The sequence below is a fragment of the Lichenostomus cassidix genome, chromosome 15 (genome assembly GCF_008360975.1).
Source record: "Lichenostomus cassidix isolate B80296 chromosome 15, HeHo_3.0, whole genome shotgun sequence".
In the NCBI taxonomy this organism is placed as follows: Eukaryota; Metazoa; Chordata; class Aves; order Passeriformes; family Meliphagidae; genus Lichenostomus; species Lichenostomus cassidix.
In genome coordinates, this window is record NC_139496.1 from 1,514,266 (window position 1) to 1,537,115 (window position 22,850).

The 22,850-nt window shown below is 43.7% G+C and overlaps 1 protein-coding gene across 1 annotated transcript in view; it reads right to left on the minus strand.

The window, feature by feature from the left end:
* The window catches only part of TMEM132B (transmembrane protein 132B), a 204,870-nt gene that overhangs the window by 102,809 nt on the left and 79,211 nt on the right, over nt 1-22,850 (minus strand). Inside the window, exon 3 of the mRNA XM_085075376.1 lies at nt 7,533-7,673. Coding sequence (XP_084931502.1) covers nt 7,533-7,673 — 141 coding nt within the window. The remainder of the gene's footprint in view (nt 1-7,532; nt 7,674-22,850) is intronic.

Below are 22,850 nucleotides of genomic sequence, written 5' to 3' on the forward strand. Positions count from 1 at the left end.
TCTGCTGGGGGTTTTACCAGAGCAGCAGTGAGCCCTACTCAGAGAGAGGCACAGACAGCCATCCCAAAGAGCTGCCTGGCCAGGAGGGAATTCACGTGGCTTCCAGGCTATTAGGTTCCCTACAGGAGATGGAGAGGCAATTTGATTGTTCTTGGCCTTGAATGGAAAAAAAAAAAGGAAAAAATAAAAGAAGGAAAAAGACCCTCCAGAAATGATATTTGATCCTCACACCACAGCTTTCTACAATAAGTTGTCCTTCCTACTGCTGCTAATTTGTCTATTATTTTTATGTCCTCTCTAAGCTACTGTGAGGTGTCAGTGCTTTTATCTAATGGGAACATTTCCAAGCAGGCCTGGGTTCTTTCATACAAAAAGGCAGAGATGTAAAGAATAAAGGTTAGTTACAATTCTTCTAACTCGGGTTTTCTTTGTGACTCTACTGAGTCACTTATGTTTGAAAACGTGTGTAGATGCTTCTCACTGGAACACTCTTTACACAAAGCAGAGCAGACTCCCTCACTCACAATGGAGGTCACAGCCTGAAAAGTGATGCATTAAAGATAAAATCCTCTTCATCAGTGGCTCAGGGGGTGGCCAAAGGCCAGGCAATCAACTCCTGCAGGATCTGAAGGCCATGGTCACGCCACATTCAAACAGATTTCTTTGCCCATGACAGCTCTGACCTAAGGAAAGCAGCAAATGCCTCAGAGGAGGGAAACACCCAAGTACACAGCACCAGAGTCTGTGGCTTCTTCCAACAGCTTAAGCACCCCCTATTTTTAATTCCAAGCTTTCCTTTACAAACTAGCTGAAGTCTGACTTTATGGAAATATGGCTTTTATGGTGGAAAGAGATCCTGAAGAAGTCTGATCACTTCCCCTACACCAGACCAGTCTGGCAGGGGTGACAGCAGTGGCTTTCCCCCACCACCTCCCTGGCTTTTTTCCCTCAGCTCTTCTCCATTCTTTCCTGTCTGCTTTACACACATCCTTGTGTTTCTTTTCTCCCTCTGCTCCTCTTACTCATTCACTTTGTAGTACTATGTGAACTTCATGGCATCCAGCCCACTGCCTTTGCATGGCCTAAAATAAGACAGAGCAGGGCTGTCTGTCTGCACCAGTTACTGCTCTTTTGTGCACTCAACACATGCCATTGATCTTCTGTCAGACAACTGCTGCTGCTGGTGGCACTTCACACACTCAGTGTCCTGGGGCCAAGGAGTTCCTCTGGCAATAAACACGTCAGGAAGTGTTTCAGGGCATGGCCTGATGCCTTCCCCAGGGTGGTTAACAGCACTCTGCTGTGTGTACAGCGGCTGCAGCCACCCGGCTTTATGGGCTTATTTATCTTCCAGGAGGAACAAACTGCTCCTTGCAGCACCAGCCCGACCTGTGCTGAGCTGACAGCCTGGGTACAAGCACAGCACATCCTCCAGGAGGTGCAGCACTGCAGTAAATCAGCTCATCAAAGCCCTGCCTGCAGCAGCCTCTGCTTTGGACACAGTGGGAATCTCTGCCCCACACTCCTTCCTTGATGCCATGTGAGCTTGGAGGCAACATCAGAGCCAGGAGTGTCACTGTGGAGCAGAGGGGGGAATTCAGAGCAGAAACACCTCCAAAAGGCTGAGAGAGAGGGGTTCAGTCTGGCTGAGCACCCCAGGAAGCCTCAGAGCACCCAGGGGCTCCCAGGTGGAGCATTTGCTCGTTGCCCTCTGCCAAGAGGGACAGGAATGTGCAGAGGGGAAATGGTGTTCCCCTCACAAAGGGACAACAGGATCACAGCTGTCACCTGTGCCAGCCTTGCCACAGCCGCTGGCAAAGTGACCACAGGGAGGGAAGAACCTCAGCTCTTGTTTTCTAGACAAACCCAAAGCATTAAATGCAAAACCAAATGATACATCTTTGCTCAGCTGACCATCAGCTCCAAGAATAAACCCATAGTCACTTTAAATAAATATATACACAAATCTTAACTGGCAGCAAATTTTACATCTTTCTTTGGGTAATATTCCTCGTTCAAAAGGTATTCACAAGCACAGGAAAAGAAGTGAATTATTTTGAAACAGGAGGATGTATTTGCATGCTTATGAATACATAAAATAACTGATTTTCCTGTCTTAAAGATGTAATATACACATTACAGCTTTATAAAATAATTTAATAATTTGAATTCTAAAATAGTAAAGAAATGGAACTATCATAATAGAATCTTTATTTTTCATTCAAGTTTAAAGACAGAGGATGTCAAATGTCAGAGCTGAGCTGGTCTGCATCAATTTGAAAAATATATAGATTTCCAGGTAACAGAATAAATACTTCTGAAGACACTTGGAAAAAAAAGCCTTCTGAAGATTTCACTCTTTCTACTTCTGCATGCTGAGTGTCCCTCATGCAAGTTTAATTTATGCAGTGATGGATATCCTGAGAGACAGAAGCTGCATTATAGACATGAAGATAAAATAATCCCTAGGTGAGAAGAACCAGTTTGGTCTCAATAACACTCCACTCAGCACTGCAGGTTAAATCGATTTTATTAACTCTGCTAGTTAGCATAAATATAACCTTCCTGATTAAAATACTAGTTTGTCAAGGATCTCACTCTCCTTACCTGGTAATAATCCAATACAATTTAATGACAGTGTTTCTGAGGAAGGAAAATGATCTCTAAATATATTTCCTTTCAGAGCTGAGCTGTAGCTCTCTGGCCTAAGCTGTGGTGTTGTGCCATTCCCTCTGTCCTGAACCAAAGGCTGGGGCACATTAAGGTTTTGTTCTTCAGCTTTCCAGCAAGGAGAACATTGAGCACCATGAAATGTGGAATATCCTGGAGCCTTTTAAATGACACCATGGAAACTCAGCTCCTGCTCAGCACTGATTTGAAATAACCTAATCCTATAAAATGTTAAATCACTCTGGCAAAGCTGCTGAAATCCTATTCCTCAGGATATCAGCCCTGAGCTATGGGGTACCACAGCTTGCCAGGACAGACCAGTCTCTCAGGGCATTTTTTCAAGCCCTCTTGCCCTTGTCCCACTGCAGGCCAGTTTGTGGCATGTTCCTGAAATTCTTGCAGAAGCAAAGGACACAAGAATTGCAAGGCTCCATCCATCTTTTGGCAAAGACAGTGGAAAAATCCTGCAGGGTCTTTACAAAGGTAGGATCTGTTTTCTGGAAACCACCAAGGACTTGTGTCTGGTAGGCTCCCAGATTTTGGCCATGTGTTTCAAAAGCATTGCTTGCAATAATTCAGCCTCTAGCCTGACAGCACCAGGTAAGATCTCAGCCCTTCAATAACTCAGAAGTTCTGCACAGAGGGCTGAAAACACCCACATTTCAGTAGCAATCTGACTTCTGACCAGCCCTGACTTCCTTGCAAGATGTGTCTGCACTCAGTGCAGAAATCCTTTCTCAATACACATCCTTCCCTGTGGAATGGAAGTGCTGAGTCCCAACTGCACTTGTTGCAGTCCAGTTTTGCAGAGAGCAAAACTATTTGTGCTCCAAGTACAAACTGTGTGGTTTTGAACCAAAATGCTCCCATTGCCAATGGAATGGGAGCATGAAATGCCACCAGGACAGAGCAAAGAGCAGTTCTTAAGAGAGGCAGTCTGGCTTTGGGGAAGTTGGTTCTGGGAATCTTGGCAAATGAACAGAGAGATGATAAAAATTGTCATTGTTACCACAGTTTTAGTGGTATCTGCTCTTGTTGCTGTGACACTTCATAGCCTCAGTCATGAATGGGAACTTCAAAGTGTAAGAAAAGAAGGGTCTGTTCCCCTGTAATTGGTAGTCTGAGTTTGGCTGTCCCCTTTTTTCCATATTGAAACCTTTGGTTTAAAGTTTGAACAAAAGCTTTTAGCTTTTAAGCTTTTGCATAGAGCAAAACTATTTGTGCTTCAAGTACAAACTGTATGTTTTTGAACCAAAACGCTGCTGCTTCAACTCTCCCCATCAAAATGAGATTCACAGAGTTCTGCCCCAAGGAGGGAGCACCAGGGAGAAGAGATGCAGATGGCAACCATCAATCTCCTCACTCAATGAGCTACCAAAAAAGTCCTTTGAGATGGCAAAAGTGAGGGCAAAGCAAAGCTCCACACAGATCAGAATAGATGTGGGCATGTAGAATGATGTGTGTATATTTAAAATAAATCTCTTCTTTTTATGCTCTTTGTTCAGCTACATTATCAAAAAGAGGTTTTAAATACGAGCTTATGGGACTACTAAAGAGGTGAATTTATGAATGTATTCTGAACAAAACACACTCTGGAAGGCTTTAATCTATGAATTGTGACAACCTTGGACAAAATGGATTTTTAATAGAATATAATGTAAACTGCCTGAAACATTGTGATAAGGAATTTTTTTTTAAGTAATGCACAAAAAAGGCAATGATGCACTCTGCATGAAAGGAGGAAAGGTCTTAATTTAAAGCATTTTAATGGACACTCAATTTGCGTAGGGAAATGTGAGAAATGGAGATGAAAAACTCATGATAGCAGTAACACTGCAGAGAGGAGAAGGAGAAAGATTAGAAAAGTAAGCAAATTTGAAAATGCTCCAGCTGATAAGAGTGGCTGAAAGGAATGCAGGCTGGATTAGGAAGCAGTCCCAGTGCAGAGGCACTGCTGTCCTCGCAGGCTGTGTCTGTCAGGGGCTCTTATCAGAGCTGAGCACTGGGCAAAGCCCAGAGCAGCCCAGAGCAGCCCTGGCTTTAGCCAAGGGCACCAGGGAGGGCACAGAGTGCCTGGGACTCACTGATCTCTCTGCGTTTCCCCAAAGCTCCACAGGGCTGACAAGGATTTCCACCCCAAAGCCCAAGGGAGGCTCAAACCCACCCTGAACTCAGCCAGCTCTCACCCACAGAATAAGCTCAGCTCAGCTCACAGGCTGTGTCTGTCAGGGGCTCTTATCAGAGCTGAGCACTGGGCAAAGCCCAGAGCAGCCCTGGCTTTAGCCAAGGGCACCAGGGAGGGCAGAGATTGCAGTCAGCATCCCTGGGACTCACTGATCTCTCTGGGTTTCCCCAAAGCTCCACAGGGCTGACAGGGATTTCCACCCCAAAGCCCAAGGGAGGCTCAAACCCACCCTGAGCTCAGCCAGTTCTCACCCACAGAGTAAGCTAAGCTCAGCTCACAGGCTCAGTCCTGGCTTACCCACTGCTCCTCTACCAGCTGGGCAAGTCAGCAGAGCTGAAATTAATTCCAAGAGAGAAAAAAGCATCTCCCCCGAGGTGGATACGATTCTGTTTACTAATAGCTTCTGCTCTGCAGCAAAAGAGATTGATCCTGCATTCACAATCATACATAAACTGCCTTTAATGAAGCTCCTTGGATTACTAAAATGAGAACCACTTGAATTGGGTCTGGTGACAGTTTTGTCACATTGACCTCAATAGAAGCAAGTTCAGGTCTCCAATCATTTAAATGAAACGAGCAGAACTTCCACATAAACACTTGACATTCTTCAAAAGAAACAGGAGGGCCACCATAATGACCAAAAAGGCAAATTAAAGTAAAGATCAAAGTTAAATATTTACTCTAAGCACTACAATATTTGCAAATCTGGAAGTGATCTTTCAGCAGTTTCTATTTGCATACTTTAATTAATCCAAAAATATTAAACTAATCTCACAAAGGAAAGGGTCAAAGTATTAATTAACTTGAGATTCATTGCTTTTGTGCAATTTAACAGTTCAACACAAAGCAAAACTCAGTTTTAATAAAAACTAAGTTACTGTGACAGGTATAATTTCATGGATTAGTGAAACCACATACAAGGCAATAAGTTCCAGTATTCAGGCTATTTTTTTTTTTTTTTGGTCCAACCTTAAAAATAGTTGCTTCATTTTGATTTCAGTACCACCAGATGATCTTCAGTCTCCCTTTAACCTCAGTATTTCACTTTCAAATTGCTGGCTTTCCACCTCACTCCCAAGGGAGCAGAGGTCACAGTTGGAGGAAAGAACTCGCTGAGGTTCACAGGGAGCAAACCCTGCCCAGCCACCCACATCACCCACTGGGGCTGAGCCTTCCCTGCTGGAGCCACCGTGTCACCTGCCAGCCCAGGACAGCACTAATGTCCCCTCTGAGCCAGACCCTGGGCCTGAGTTCTCACCCCAGAGGGACTCATGGCTTCAGCAGCAGTTTGGGGGGAGCTGGGATATCTTGCCAGAAATAAACAGACCTGGAGACAAAATGCCAAATCCAGCAGCCAGAGCTCTGCTTTATCACAGCAGCAGCCCATGAAGCCCCAGCAAAGCAATGAAGGAAGGTGGCTGGAATTTCCTGCATCACCTCACAATTACACCTTACAAATGTGCTTAGGAAAAATGAGAGGTCTTCCCCCACCTGCCCTTTTTCTTCTCCTTTGTTTCCTTTTGTTTTCTTTCCTTTACTGTACTTTTTTCCTTTCCTTCCTTTCCTATCCCTTTTCTTTAACTGGGGAACAAGTGCATGAAGCAGCTAATGATCAGAAAGGCCTGGAATTCACACCACGAGGCTCTGTAGCACCTCTGGGTGGGGAATCACCTCCCTCACTTCACAAATCCGCATCCCACTCAGTCACCTCCACTCTGCCTCGGAGCTGGAGACACCCAGAACTTTTCACTGTCTGTTCAGCCAGGAAAACTCTCTCCTGCTGCTAAAAAGTGAACTGACATTAAATATCTTTCCCCTCAACACTTTATGGCAGCTACCCAAGGCTGGATGGGATTTGTTTGCTCCTCAACTACAGCTTCAGAAACTAAACAGAGTAGAAACTCTTTGTACTCCAAACCTCAGACAATAACCTTCCTAGCTCTAAGCAATTACTAGCAACCATCTTCCTCCATTACAGGAGTTTTCAGAAAAAAGAGATGCATGCAAAAGGCTCCACAAATGAAAATTTTGACATCAAGTTTTGTGATTTCCTAATTATTATACAATTTCTAGCTAAATTTATGCACAGTGTACTTTAGCTGTAGAATAACTGCAGGATAATGGGGAGAAATCGCTTGTTTTGTAAAATCCATAATTCTACCTAACAATGTAAATTTCTCATTACCTTTGATCCAGCTGGTGGGAGCATTACCATAACAAACCTGCAGAGCATTCTGAGGGTTCAGAGACACTCAGAGGTGTTTTGCAGCAGTAATGAATAACAGTGAATAGCTGTTACTTTCACAGCTTTCAAATAAAGAAGACAGCATTGTCCTGTATTGCTTTCAATTGTTCTCCATATTCCCAATTTCCATATTCATTCCATAATGAACATATTTTGTTCACCTTTTTTTTTGTTTGAATTTTTCAGAATTCCACAGGAATTCTGCTGCCCTGAAGAGCCATGAAAAGCAGATGTGGGGTAGGACTAGGGGGAAAGTTTAATTAGATAATCTGCTTCCAAAAGCTCAGAAGTGAAACCAAATGGAAAAAAAATCGCTCATCAGATCACCTATAATTTTCCAAGGAGTTTGAGGAGGAACAGACATTGCTAATATGGCTGATTGAGGATGTTTTTGTGCATCTCTGGCAGCATTTATGCCGCAGAAGGGCTCACCTGTCCTCGGCGCCGGGGTCGTTGTGCACACAGGTGACAGTGGCCGTGCTCCTGGCGCTGTCCGTCTCCTCCTGCACTCCCCACTGGTCTGCATCGCTCACCCTGATGTCTGTGATCTTCACACCTGGGGCTGTCCTGATCCTGTGGGGAAAACAGGCATTGCCTTAGCTGCAGAGCTACAGATAAATCCAGAGAGGTAAACAAGGGAGCTGAAAGGAAATCCTCCCTCTGCCATCAGTAACTGATAGGTTGCAAACACGAGTCGCTCTGCTTTAAAAACATAAAAAAGGTCCAATCATTTTAAAAAGGTGAAGTATGAGTTTCATTATGTGTAAACTTTAACTTGAGCAATGTGGAGAGAATAAGAATGGTTTCTGCTTGAGTCTGATACGAATGAAACAGATGTGACAAAGCATAAATTGATTTAATTTGCTGGGTCTGTCCTGCAGTTTAAGATGGGGGATAAGAGCAAAGTGATATAAAATACATCCTCCTGCCTGTAAACCTTTGGGAGTGAGGTATCTTCTACTATTAGGGCATGGAAAAACTGAGTTTCACTGCTCAAAGACCATAATCCAGGAAGGAGAGAAAAGGAGTAAGTTATCCTCGACTGAGGGAGGAAAATAATTATGCCATTGCACCAGGATCTATCAAACTGAGCACATCACACTGATGCTGCTGAAAATAATACGATGCTGACATGGAAAACTTTGATTTCCTGAGCATGGCTAGAGTCTGAGAGCAGTGTGATAGCTGGTAAATGTCACCGTGTTTTTGGCTTTAAAAAAATTGCCAAAAATAAAAAGTCCATGCTCCAGCAAGGCTCAGCGTTAGGAACAGATTGCCAAGGAATAGGAAACAAACTGCTTTTAATAGCAGGAACTTCATTTGTGCAGCTTGACTCCTGAAACAAGCCTGGGATTACAACAGGAGTGCTGCAAATATGCCTGGAGAACAATTAGGCAGAAAGAAAACTGCTGCAGCGCCACGTTCGCCACTACTGTGACTTAATTAATTAAAAGCAAAGCCAAGAGGGACCTTTTAGTTATATGGTGGAATGAAACAGCACTGCTGAGACCTGAAGTGTTAGTTAACAGTGAATTGTGATGGGTTTGCCCCATGCCTCATGGCCACTTGGTGCTCATGTTACACTATTAAAAATTTCCTCCAACTTCTAGCTGGGTTCATGGGCTTGGATCAAAGGAAGTTCACAACTCCATGGGTGGTCTTTTCCTCTGAGAAGGAATTAATTCATCCTGCTTTTATGATATCCTTATTTTTGCCTGTAAGGCTTTACTGGCTTGATGGGTTAAATCCATGCCTGGCATAACCAATGTGATGAAAAAAATTCTCTGTAACAGAATTTTTACTTGGTATTCTAATTGTCTCCTTCCTGCTTTTCCCCAGGCGTTCACATCTCCAAACAGCATGCCTCAAAGCTGATGTGCCCCTTTCCTATCACCTCCTCTTCTATTTTTCAGAAGGACATTCATTTATCCTGCAGTAATTACACTGGACCAAATAATTCCTGCAAGGCACCTGCATGGCTTCATTTTAGACAGACTTGTGATTTATATGAGATAGAGAACTAGGCCCTCAGCAATGGATTCAATAACTTTTTGCAATAATTTTTTAGACCTAGTCAACCACTTTTGAAAAAAAAACATTAAAAACAAACAAACCAAAACACCAGGTTTTAAATGTTCTCTTTCCCAGCCAAAACTGTATTTGTTAAAAACAAATTCACATCACCATTCCCTCAAGTTCCCATGTTTTTCTTGACAATGTCTCTGGAACCTTCTAAGCTGACTTTCCCCCCAAGTCAAATCCTGGTTAATTAAAGGTTAATTGAAGGGCAGAGGATGCTGGAGGGACACACAGACCAGGACAACTGGATCTCATCCATGATTTCAGCATTCAGCAGCCTTTTTCCATCTGTCAGAAGCTCCTTCTGTCCTCCTACACAGCTTTTGCACTACAGCTATCTTCACTCTGCAGCAGCTACTTTGGTCTGTGCTGAACCAAACCTAGGGTTGGTGCTCCCAGGAGGATGAAGAGCTGCAGGAGAATTCCAAGGAGGATGAAGAGCTACAGGAGAATTCCCTGCACAGCTGGGCAGGACTGGAGCACTCAGGACCCCTGGGCAGCTCCTTCTGAAGCTGCTGCTCCCTTCACCTCCACTGGTGTTTCTCACACAGAGATTAAGGATGCAAGAGCTTCAAACATCCATATCTCTGCATGTCCAGGTGTTCCAGCCTCTCTCAGACACTCTGCACCCCAAATATTTCCCTCCCTCAGCTGTGTCTGCCTCCCTCAGCCAGGGAGCTTTGCTGCTCATCCTCTTGTCTCTGAACACAGCTACAAGCTGGGTTTTGCCTCTCTGGGCTCTCCTGGTGTCTATCCTGCTAGCCCAAGCTCGGCTTCCCTTCAGGGTGACCTTTCCCAGGAGAATTCAGGTTTTTGGCTGTGCCTGCAGCTCCCCTTGCTGAGCATCCCTTGCCTCGCTGGGTGAGCAGCAAGTGAACATCGCTCGCTGCTCCCGAGCTACGTTTTCCAAAAATGTCTCAGAATGCTGCATTTTAGGAAAAATTCCAGTCTAATCCCTTGCATTGCATCTGCTCTGGTGGGCTGAGACAAGATGTCATTTTGCATTTTTGGATATCAGTAGAGCCAGGAAGGTTGAAAGAAGGAAGAAACTACGTTCAGCTTCTCACTTAGGAAAAGTCAAGAAATTCAAATTAACCCAGCCTACATATGGGAGGTTTGAGCCTACTGTTCCTCAGATAAGTGATTCATATCTTTAAATCTGCCCCCAAACTCCATGGGCACAAAAATTATTTTAAGTGTTGGGGACCAAGGCTTTGAAAAAGAGTAAGAAATTCCTAGCAGAGCTGACATGAGCTGGAGAAAGGATGGTGAATGGCAAGTGTGTGGGCCTTACTCTATGCCAGGCTTCAATTAGAAGCTTGAGTGGATCATTTAATTTTCTTAGAGCTCCCTTCCCCACGTATAAAATACTGGAAAGTGTTGCCTTTCCAACTCAAAGGGAGCTGTAAGGATAAATGGAATAACCTGGGAAAAATCTGATGTCTTTTAAATTTGCCAGCTGACAAAAATTCTGCCATTGCTGTGCTTGAAAACATGGAAAGGAGCTGCTGAAGTATTCCATAGAACTGTGACCCAAGAAGCAACTGTTACCACTAAGATGACTTAATTACTTTTTTTATAAAGATAATTTTGAACTGAGAGTGGGGGAAAAGGTAAAAAAGAAGAAAACATGACAGCCAATTGGAAATTTGGCAAAACTGCCATGTCATTCCCGTGAAATACTTGCTTTCTGAAAAGCAGAATTGTCAGCCAGAAAAGTGTCCTGTTAAAAATCCCTTTCCCATCTTTAAAACATGATCCTGGACGTGGCATTTGATGAGGCAATTAGCAGAGCTGTGAGCCAGCAATGCTGAGGGAGCTGGGCAGAGTCAGCCTGCAGCAGGCTGTTCATCCAGGATGTCACTTCCCCAGGGCTGAAGGAGATCCCACAGCAATGTCCCTTTGCTGCCCTTTCCCCATCAGACCTGCAGAGGAGGAGCTGGGGGAAGCAGCAAAGCTCCCCAGGGCTGGGAATGGATGGATCTGCTCAGTGACTGCAGCTCCTCCTGCAGCTCCAAAGGCACCACAGAGAAGCTGCTTGTGGGACTCATTCAGGAACCCTGGCAGGACTTGTCCCATGGACAGTTTGTCCTCCATCCCCTGCAGAATGTAAGGATAGAAACAGGATGGAGCAGGCAGCAGCAGCATCCCCAGCCTGCCCACTTGGAATGGGCAGAAAATCTCTCAAAATGCAATCCCAGCCCAAAATGTATTCAACCCAACAAACTGAGCTCCTCTAAAGCTCTTCTCTCAGTTCTCACAAACCAAGGAAAGGATAAAGCACAAGGAATCACCATGGCTGGAAGCAACTTCAGGGCTGCCAGAGGGATTTAAGCACAGAGCACTTCAGTGAAATGGTGTGGGGAATTCCACTGCCTCCCAAGGCAATTAAGTGAAAAACCTGAAAGGTAAATCCTTGCTTGCCACACACCCCCAGCCCAATCCTGGCAGCAGGAATTGGGAAGTAAAGTCTTGGCAAAAGGAATTTTAAAATAGAAACAGAAGGAAAAGATATTTAGGAAATAAAACAGAGATGTGCTCACAGCAGATGGGAAATGCTCAAAATGATGAGAAAAATGACTTTTCCAGAGCTATTTTAAAAATCATGTTATTCCCCCCATTCCATTATGGGGGAAAGCATGATCTGAGCTAAATTCACTCTCAGTGACGTACTAATAATAACAGTTATGATATATTTCATTTGTAATTTCCAACCATTTCTGTAGTCAGCCCTTCCACATGCATTTTTAGCCCAATTAAAAATAAAACCATTATCCTTCCCCTACAGGAAATCCAAGCTGTAGACCAGTTTAGTCAACTTGCCTAAAATTCTACTGTCTGCATACATCCCAATCCCCAGGCTCACACTCCAGGCTAGACACCCCTACCCATCTCTAAGACCAAACCAGAGCAGAGCTGAGTAATTCTGAGCCCTCACAGAGCATTTAACATATTTGAAGAATTGCACAAACAGCAAGTAATTAGTTCTGAACGAGGTCCCTGGGGAGTTTCTAGTTAAAATACATGTGGTTTAGGATACATTAAACCAAGCATTATAAATTAAAATCCTCACTGAACTCAGACACAACATCTGGGGATTTCTGGGTCGTGGGTGAGATGGGCAGTGTTTGTATTTAGGAAGGAATACAAGTATTCCAGTCGAGGTGGAGAAGGAGAGGGAGTTTCCTGGGAGACAGAAGAAGCTCTGTGATTCATAATTCCCACATCCAAGTGCACTCTGTGGCATTGGGGAGGGAGGAACAGACACTCAGGAGTTCATCCCTGGGAGAGTGTGAAAGCAAAACCTTTTGGGAAATGCAGTTAGAGCAGAGGGAGGGCTGAGGTGGCACCAGAGTTTACCCCAGGAGAGGCACCATCCCTCTCTTCTGTGCCTTCCTGAGCCTCCTGGGCAAAATTCATCATGAGTAATGCAGAAATATGAGGGAAATGAGGTAATGGAAAGTCACCCAGAAACACATGGCAGAACCAGGAATTACACACAAAGATGTCAAGAATATTTTGGTATCTTCACCCTCCACCTACCTAGTTCTCCTGCTCCTGCTGCAGCCCCACTGATAACAGACAGCCAGGAAAAAACAGACTCTAGAAAATGCCCTTTCTGCTGCTCTGGGCTTGGAGTGTGTGTGAAACAGGAATCCTGCACTGCCTCACCTCTTACAAAGTCAAATTTACAACAGCTCAGGGGATAAAGTCCTAAATCTTCACAAGCTAAGCAAGTGTTTATTTTCTAAAATATTTCCCCAAGAACTTTAGTTCTTTGTTCTTTTATATTTTAAAAGACCTGTCACAGATTTATGTTCAAATTACTTCCCCATCAAATTCTCCTTAAAATAGCAGCACTAGGCCAGCTGTGTTTGCTTCCGCAATTCCATATTAATGTCACTATAAGCAAAGCTATTTTCCCAAGTATGTAAAATACACTTCAAAATACACAAAGATCCTGCAAAGACCCGAGCCCTCTCCAAAAGGTCACAAGAGTAGGAACACAAATAAAATGCTGCTTTACAGCAAAGTAAAACAAGCAGCCTCCACAGCCCCATGGAGAGGCGAAAGTAGATAGCAGGCAGAGGGCAATTTGGAAACAGAGCAACTGCAAGGCACCAACCTAAAGGGAGCCCCAGGTAAAAGGGTTTGGCTGATGGTAGCAGCAGGGGAAAAGCTCAGCGTGGCTCTGGTGAAAAGCCAGTGCCAAGAGGTGTTGTTGTGGAACAATGGTGGGACAAAACCCCCCCTGTTTGCCCTTGGGGATAAAAACAGCTCAGTGCTTAGAGACAGAGGCAGCAACTTCCAAGGTCAGCTGGAGTTTTACCAGAGATTTGATCTCTGAATTTCATCCATGCTGAAAACTCCTCCAGTGATTGACCCTTCAATGCATAATTGGCTGTAATGGGTTTCCAGAACAAGCCCTGGCTGTGCTGTGCTGTGCTGTGCTGTGCTGTGCTGTACCTGCCTCGGCCCCATTTGCCCTCCAACAGCTCCCATTGCAGAGCCACAGCTTTCCCAGCCACCCCACCCTCCCAGTGCCCCTTCTGTCCCTCCTCACCCCAGCACTCTCCCACCTTGACACATAGCAGGGAATGTGCCTTTCCCTCCCCCTGGCATACCTCACTTCCTCCTGCAGCAGTTATTTTTATATAACCTTTTGTAGCTGTCTTACTTAACCCTGCCAAGCATTTGGGGCTGCAGCTTCTCTGAGAGCAGCTATTACTGTCATCCATCAGAATATCTCAATCCAACACACACTCAAGGAGGAAAGGCAACGCCAAAGCACTGGGTAGGACAAAGCACACCAAACAGGTTCAGGGATGGAGCAAGGCAGGAACAAATCTGCTCCAGAGAAGTGGTGGCTGTCAGGAAAAAAGCCCAACGGCTCAGAGAACAGAAAACCCTTTGAAATCATGGTGGGATCAATGCTGGAGATTTAGAGTGATACAATTACTGCTCTTCTACCCAAAAAGGTGAAGCTATCAACCGATTTTTTTTCAGCCCATCAAATGTTTCAAATTATGTAAAGCATCAAGCTCACTAGCATATTGGATTTTGAATAATGAAAAGAGTAAACAGGATTTTAATTTGGATTCTGACAGTAAGGCGCTTTCCATGTGATAAATTAACTATTAGGGAAGACAAATTAACACAACCTCCCCTTGAGTATGATGGCTTATGATTTTGAGGAAGCTTTTACAGAAGCATGATAAAAATAAGGCAGGATGAAAAACAGGATATGATGATGGAGGGAGTATTTTACCAAAAATTCTTCCTCCTTCTTTTCATCAAACCGTGTAGATAACTTCTCTAAAAAAAGTGCAGCAGCTTCTCTCAAGAGTCCCCCATTTTCCCTAAGAATGTCTAAACATTCTAGGAGAGTTCCTCAGCTGGTCTAGATGACCAGACTGATGAATTTTAAAGCACTTGTTTAACACTGAAATGTTAAATTTGACATCTGTGAAGCAAGGTCAGAAGAAGAGGTGTCACCCCCCCCCTTAGGAATATTTTTGAAAGGAAAGGTGTCTCAGAAACATTTTCTAGGCAGAAGACTATGCTCATAAAATCAGCAAAGAGGATGTGATCAGCTTCAAAGCAGTCAAACATCATGTTATATTTCCATATCCAATGGAAAACTCCCAAATTCTGTCGTTTTTTAAAGGAGAGAAGACATTTTAAGATTTCGTCTTCACATTTCAGCAGAAACTCCATTTTTCAATCTGCTCTCTCTCTCTCTTTCTCAGGTAAGCAAATACAGCTTAGAAAAACAGCAGAAAGGCATCCTAATTGGCTTGAAATTAAAGCTATTAATTTTTATTCTTATTTATTCCTGTCACAAACCAGACCTGTTTGATATGGATTTCCACCACTGCTATGGAAACCTGAGTAGTTCTGAAGTCTTTATGTAACATAAGATGAAAATGCCATCTCCCACAGTGAGCACTGTTTTCTTTGAAATATGTCAACAGTGGAATTTTGTCCCCTCTGGGAGAAAAAGGGTTGCCAGGCACTGAGACAGGAGACATCAGGTCCACATCTATTGACTCAAGACATGTTATTAACCATATAACTGTCTGGGCAACTTCAAAATGGGAATAAGGATGTTTACTCACCTTTGCTTGGAAATTCATACAAGGAGAAAAAAAAAACTACTATTTCTATGGAAACACCATGTATTTGTATACGTAGAAATTGCACAGATACTGAATTTCAATATATTCCTGTAATTTTCCAGTAGTGCTCAAAACTGCAGGTCAAAAAGTTCTGAAACAATTAGTATTTTCTTAATAAAACTAAAAGCCACAACTGATTACAGCCCACCTGAAAACATTCTCGTGCCTTTGACATGCAAAATACTTTAATTAAAATATAAGCAAGAGTGGGTCTAGATTGTGCTGAAAGCTCCTAAATTCCAGCAAACTTGTCCCAGCAGTGGGACAGGCCTGATGTTTGGGTTGCCAGCCCTGGCGTGCCACTAGCCCAGCTCCAGTGACTCCAGCACAGAAGGGGAGCAGGTCCTCTGTCCTTTGCCTGCCTGGCAGGCAGGAAAAATCACCCAAAATTTGGAAATAAATACACAATTCCTAGCACTTGTTGGACACTTTACACAGGCAAAGTATGCAATAAATAGGAATTAATGATTAATTATTAATCAGAAGGAGACAGCAGGTCTTTTTCCAACCTAAATGATCCTTGTAGTACCAAACAGCTCCTGACATCACTTTCTCATCAGGGTGCACAAGCAGCTCAGAGCTCTGTCTCCCCTGGAAGAGGAGAGATGTTTCCCTTGGTTCCAGTGGCTCTGGGGAGTTAATTGAGCTGGGATGTGTTGGTTGTTGTCCCCAAGCTCAGCAGTGCCTGGATGTGCCCTTAGCCACCTCCAGGAGTGAACTGGGCGCCCTCTTCCCTCCAACACAACAATTTGTGCTAAACCTTCTCTGCAGAGAGGTGAAAAGCTGGAGTGGTTTTGTGTAACACATCTACAGAACAAAAATCAAAGCCTCTTCAGTCTCTTCAACCTTTCTCCGAAAGATCTAAAACACTCAGACCATGTCCTTTACCTTGAAACCAAGGCAATGCTCTAATAAATGAAATTCTTCCTGAAAAACTATAAGTTTTAAGGGACAATATGCATTATCAAGCCTGAAGGTGTCCAAAATATTTAAACTTGGAATTCTTGCAATCATGCAGAAACACAGCTTTGGAAACCATAATGAAAAAATCAGAGTAAGTCAGAGGTTTCCTCCTGCAAAGACAAAGCTACTTATAGGTTTCCTTTATTTGAAAGGTTCCTTTCAGAAATCAGCACTGCAAAAATATTTGCAGCCTGAATAGAGTTCAGGCCTCCTGAGAGACAAAGAATTGTTATAAAAGGGTCATTTTTCTGCCTCTACAAATAAAAAAAAACCCAAAAAGCTCTGAAGGTCATGGGTTCTGGAAGCACCTAAACAACAACAAAGTCAAAACTTTCCAAAAGCAGCTAACGAGCTCCATGGCATTGTCCTGGTCAACACTGGAGCAGAGTTTACAGCATTTAAACCAAAAGCCTGAGGACACTCAGTAAAAGCCATCTTTACCTAAAAGATTGCTTCAAGCTGCACCAGCAAAAAAATAAACCAAAAATGAGCATTCAAAGGAGCAGATCTTTGGAACATGTATACACCTCTAATTCCACTGAATTCATCCTAGCTCTTGGCACATCCAGCAGTTGCTCAACAGCATGGAGTGATCTTGAAGGGAATCTATCCTACATTTCCCATGCTTGCTCAGCACTCTGCACACCAAAGCAGCACAGGAAAGGTTGTTACCAGGATCTCCACCCAGGCTGTGGCAAGGAGACACTGACCTGAGCACAAGGGATGGAGTTAGAGGGAAGTGTAAAAAAAAAAAAACTTGTAAAGCAATGAAAATCCTTCCAGAATTAAAAAGGCCTCAAGAACTTTACCTGAACTAGTAGTTGTTGTTTTTATTGGATTATTTTATGGGGTTTTATGTTGTTTAATCGAAGAAAGAAAATGGATGCCATAAAATATGCAGAGCTAACTGGGGCTGCAGAGTACATTGCTGAATATTGCTAGTAATGCCATTTCCCCTTCACTGTCAAAAAATAAAAATATCCTTCTTTATATCCCTGTCACATGGAACAGCAGTCCTCTCACGCTTGCCAATCAATCATCCCAGAGTGCACCTTTACCTTGAGCAGTGTGTGCTAGGACGGTGAATAAGGAAACCTTAGGAAATAATCTCCCTTTCCACAAGATGGAATTCAATTTCCAGCACAGCTCAGACCAGTACTTTTCTTGAAAAGGTGGCACCATATATTACAGCAGAAAAGCATTTTTCTGCTGGTAGTGAAAACTTTAGTGAGCATTATGATTATGTGGTTTGTACTCCAGGCACCAATGACCACTGAGCAGGCCAATAATGTGTGAATTCTGATGAGAACAGCCCTCCAGCTGGGATAAAACATCAAAGACTTTTTGCGCCCTGCTTTTTTATTCCTCCATTCTCCTTTCTTTACTGTAAATTTTTTTTTTCCCTAACCTGCAGACAACAATTTTCCAAGATCCTCCTCAGGAGTCAGCATTTCCCTCTGGTGCTCAGGCAGCCCCAGTCAGCCCTTTGGCCACAGTGCCAAGCAGCTTTTAGCTTTGGCAGCCCAGTTTGGTTTCTTTACATGGTGATTCTCAGGAGCTCCTTCAACACTCTCTGCAGGTGGATTGAGCCTTCACCAATGTCTCTTTGAATCCCCCTTTGGATCTCTGCAGTTTTGGTGAGGATTTTCAAGTCCCCAGCTTTGTCTCTCACCCGAGCAGAGCTGTGCAGCAGAGGCTGCCTGGATCCATAATCTACTGCAATAAAATCCAGAGAAAGCCCCACAAATGGTTGGTGCCAAAGCCCTGTCTGCCTGGATTTGCCTGCAATATTTCCAACTGTGAAGATGAACAGACAGATTTTTGCCTCTGGACGCCCTGAAGCTCCAAGTCCCAGCTTTTGCTCTTCAGATCTGGCCAAAATATCATTCTGCAAGCTGATGCCTGACAGACAGAGCCCAGCAGCCCCAGAGCCAAAGATGGGCAAAGAGCTGAGGAGGAATCAGCCCTCCAAAGTGTGTTGCTCACAGTGCTGCCACAGCTTAGAAAGCTTATCCAGCCTTGCAGAGCTGTCAGGAAAATTTACCAGCCACCACACAAAAATTACCTGCCGTTTACCAGAGTGATTGATGGCAATGCAAGAAACTAATGGCATTTTACTTGCCTGTCGAAAGAAATTACTCACCCTGGACCAGCAGGACTGGGGAAGGATTCGTTAATCCTTACAGCTGTTTTTAAATTAAACTCTAGTGTTGGTAGGGCTGAAGAGCAGTCCCAGACAGCAGCTGGCTTCAGGATGGATTCCAACATGATCTAGCATGGGCAGACAGGTCTGGCACAGCAGTAACCAGGGTGAAAGGCAGCTGCACACTGAGTTCCTGACTTCTTTTTAAAACATTTGCAGATTTCAGGAGGCCAAACCCATTTCCACATCGTCAATCTCTAACAAAGACCTAGTCCTGGCACCATACATGTCATAAAAAGTTGGGGACATAACAGGACAAAAAGGCCATAATCAAAAACTGGAGGCTTAAGGGGCAGAGGAATGTGCTCCCATTTTGTCTATATGTGCAGAGGGGTCTAGCAGTACCAGGGGTTAATTCACTTCCTAAATCAGTAGAGGTGATAGGACCATTCCCTTTCCTTCCCAACACCACACTAAAACTCCCTCTATCTTTTAACATTTTTCCTTCCCCATTGCAGCTGCTGTCACCAGGAGCTCCCTGTTGTGGTTTCATCTGCAGGATCAGCACTCCCCCTGCAAGGACAGCAGATCCTCCACCTGGCTCAGTCACCACATCCTCGATAAATGAGCTGCTTCTCTAGTTTGGGGGAAACAACATTCCTTCAGCAGATTGCCAGGGGGGGAGGACTGAAAATGGGCCTTGAGCAGCAGCTGATTATTTCCAAACAGAAGCACAGGTGGCTTCAACACCAGCACTGCCCTGGAGAATTTCTGTAAGACAAAAAGCAAAGGACAGCCCAACTCTTCAGGATATGGATGAGCCACTCTCCCAGCTTTGATTTTGGATAGTTTGTTTTCTTGGCCAGTCTTGATGATTCAAGTTCTTTACACATCCTCAGAAACTGGATGAAAAACCATCTCTGCCAAGGGTCACAATCAAGAATGGGGAGGAGGAACAATTCATGTTCCATGAGGATTCCACAGGCCTAGGTGCCAGTGGAGGCTACCAAGAAGCCTCTTAAACATTCAGCATTCCAAAGAAAACACTGTGTGGGCAATAAGACTCCAAACCCAGGCTTTCCCACTGTGGGGAGTTGTGGGGCACAGAATCAGCTACCCATAAAAGCAGCCACAATCCATTATCACACATTCAGTGATTTTCAGAGAAAAACACTCACAGTGCAATACTGGATCCAACTGAGCATTAAGCACTTCCCGTTCCTGTTCTGCTTTTCCAACTGTACAAGTCCCTAACCCTGTTAGTCATGAATTCTTGATTAATGAGCCTTGTTTAGAGGATGTGAATACTGAAATTGCACTGATATACAGGCTCTAACCACAGAAAGACAATCTAATTCAGTGAGGGAATCTGCTGTGCTTAGGGGGGATTCCAAACCTTCAATAAAGGAAATCAGCTGTTAAGTCATGTTAACAAGGGCAGCATGCTGTGCTCTCAGCTCCGTGCTGCCATTGATGGTCTCACAGCTTGGCATCTGGGGGCAAAATCCTCTTCATGTGCTGAGGATGTTTAACATCTGCTGGTAAATCTGGGGGCACTCAGAAAAGGGCTGGGAGTGGAGTGAGGAGGATGCCAGCGTGGTTTTACACCAGAATCCTTAACTATGAGGAACATGAACACACACACATCTCCCGAGCTTGTACAGCAAGGACCAATAACCCAGGGCTAAACTAATTATGACTTGTTCTGCTTGAGCAGGAAAACAGCAGCCGCTCCTCTCCTGCTTCAAGGGGACATGCAAAACAAGTGTTTTCCTGGCTCTTCTTCCCTGTGCCTGGAAGGGAAGAAATGTCCCTCGGGAGCCTTCAGCTCCCAGGGTGTCCAGAGGAGCAGATTTCCTCCACAGCTGGGGACATGAGGACAGGCAGGACAGCTCTGCTCTCCAGGCTTGACAGCAGGGCTAGAGAAGGCCCTTATCAGCCCAGCATTCTTGTTGACTCAAACATAAATATGTATTTCTCAAAAATCTGATACAGCAGTGGAAAACAAAAGCATAGCATTATTCATTAAATAATATCACTCATCACATGCCCATGAATACTCAGAAATAATTTAGGGGGGAGAGGGGAGGACCTTAATTATACCTGAAATGGTTTATGAATTGCACCAAGATGGAAGAAATGTTCCTTGTTCTGCTACAGCAGTCACTTCCTGACAGGTTTCAGGAGGCTAATCCTAGAGACCAGGGGATTAATTCCTGAAGACAAGCCCTTTTCCCTCTGAGCTCCTCCCCAGCTCTTGAGAGAAAGTGACCTTTCCTGATCTTAAAACTTCTTGAAAAAGACAGAAAGATTAATTATGCTCCTCCCTACTTCATCTTCATGGAACATCTGAGTGGTTTCTACAGCTGCAAAACCTTTATGTCCACAGTGCTTTTGACTGTACTGCTGAGATATTCAAAGACCCATTAAACCAAAGGGGAAGACCAATTCACTGAGACTTAGTACGGAAGGGAAATGGGAGAGGGAGGCTAAAAATTATCTTGTACTTAAGTTAAGGAGACAGCTGGAGAAGATTTATTCATAAATCAAACTCTCCACCTTCAAAGAGTCACCCATTCTCGTGGTGCTCTGCATGCAGGAGATGCTGTTGGGACTAAAAGGTTGAGAAATGCAGCCTGATCCAACAACTCTGCTTGTTCCTACAGAACATCCATAGCATGAAGAAGCAAAAGCAAAGCAGTCTGCCTTGGATTTATTTCTATGGACACAATTTTGTACCTTCAAGTCGCAATTGTTTTCCAATTGCAATTTAACCCCAAGTTGGAGCTCACCTTCCAGAGCAGCTTCCTGCACACTGCTGGTTGCTGCTGCTGCCTGACTGTGGTTGTAATTATTTCCTCCAGCAATTAGTGACCTCACCCTAGAGTCAAATACTGAGGCATTAAAGGGACAGTGCCTTCCAAGCAAGTAATTACTGATCCAAAGCCTTATTCTCAATTAGCAGTGTCAATAGCTTGTGGATATTAGAAGTGAAGATGGTGTGTAACTGGGCTGAGATTGCTTTCTAATCTGATATCTAGGCTATCAATGATCTGATTTGCTGATGAAGAGCTCAAATTACAAAGGCACCATTCAAAAAATCACTAAATATAAGGCTGACATCCTTTGATTTTAAGTGGCACTCAGAGTGCTCTGTTCCTTCCTGGTGGTGTTGCCTTCCTGACTTGAATCTTCACTGTCAAGACATCATCCTCAATTAACTTCAGGCACAGCTATTCTCAGTTTTGACACTCTGCCCACCAGACTGGCACTGGGCTTCAAAAGTGGGTCTGCAAGCTGTAATCTAAAGCTCATCTATCAGAAATACAAATATTATCCATATTTTCTACTTTTTGGAATGATGAAACCTCAGCATGACATTACATTCAAGTTCTGACTTAGTCCTGGGAATATTTTATCTTATTTTCACTTGGGGAACCCCTTTCTTTACTGAATATTCCTGCAATTAAGATCTCTCTGCAGTTTTATGTGAAATTAAGTAGCCAATGTCATACACATGGTGCTGCAAAGACTAAATTGTGATATTAAGCAAAGTCAGGGTTTAATTTCCCTGCATGCAGCAGGTGAGATTGGGAAAGGTTAGATTTGGAGAATGTAATAAACAGTCACAGGTGAACATAAAATATAAATGCAAAATGCATTTCCTCATATTTATTGCATTTTTTACATCTAAATCAGGCAGATTTTATTCCACAGATTGAGACTGATCTGAAGTAATTTAGTGGGAGGCTGGTAGTTGAAACACATAATCACATTTCTAGAACAATGTAATTACATTGAATTTAATGTGATTTCCTGCCACAGGTTTAAAAGTGCAGCCTCCTCCACATTCTCAATTTATGCTGAACATGACACTTGATGTAAGATTACTTTTACATAGCCAGGTAAAGCATTGCAGAAGGGGAGAGAGTACTCTGTGACCCCTTGAATTCCCCAGGACCATCAGACAACAATGCCAGTCATGAAGTACCAGCAAGCTCAAATCTTTAATTTCTAGGAAGATACTGTTTCAGCATATGCCAATTGATTTTAGATTTCATTTTCATTAAATGTCTCCCAAGGAGCAATTCTGCCGACATTAAGAACTTGTGCACAAGTCAGCTCTGCTCTGTGGTGAACAGAAATTTGATTGGAAATTCATAGCAGAGATGTTTTCAGGATTTTGTGGGTTATGGATGCGTCAGAGAGTGCTATGAGAAAGACTTGTTATAAAGAGCAGGCTGATCAGTGGATAGGGCAGGTCAAACCCATGAAGAATTGCCAGCAAATACTGGGAGGAGAACTAATTGCAATCTGAGTGCAGACCAAGAGCTTGAATGCCAAAACAAACACAAGGACAAAGGGCTGGAAATGTATCAAAGCTAG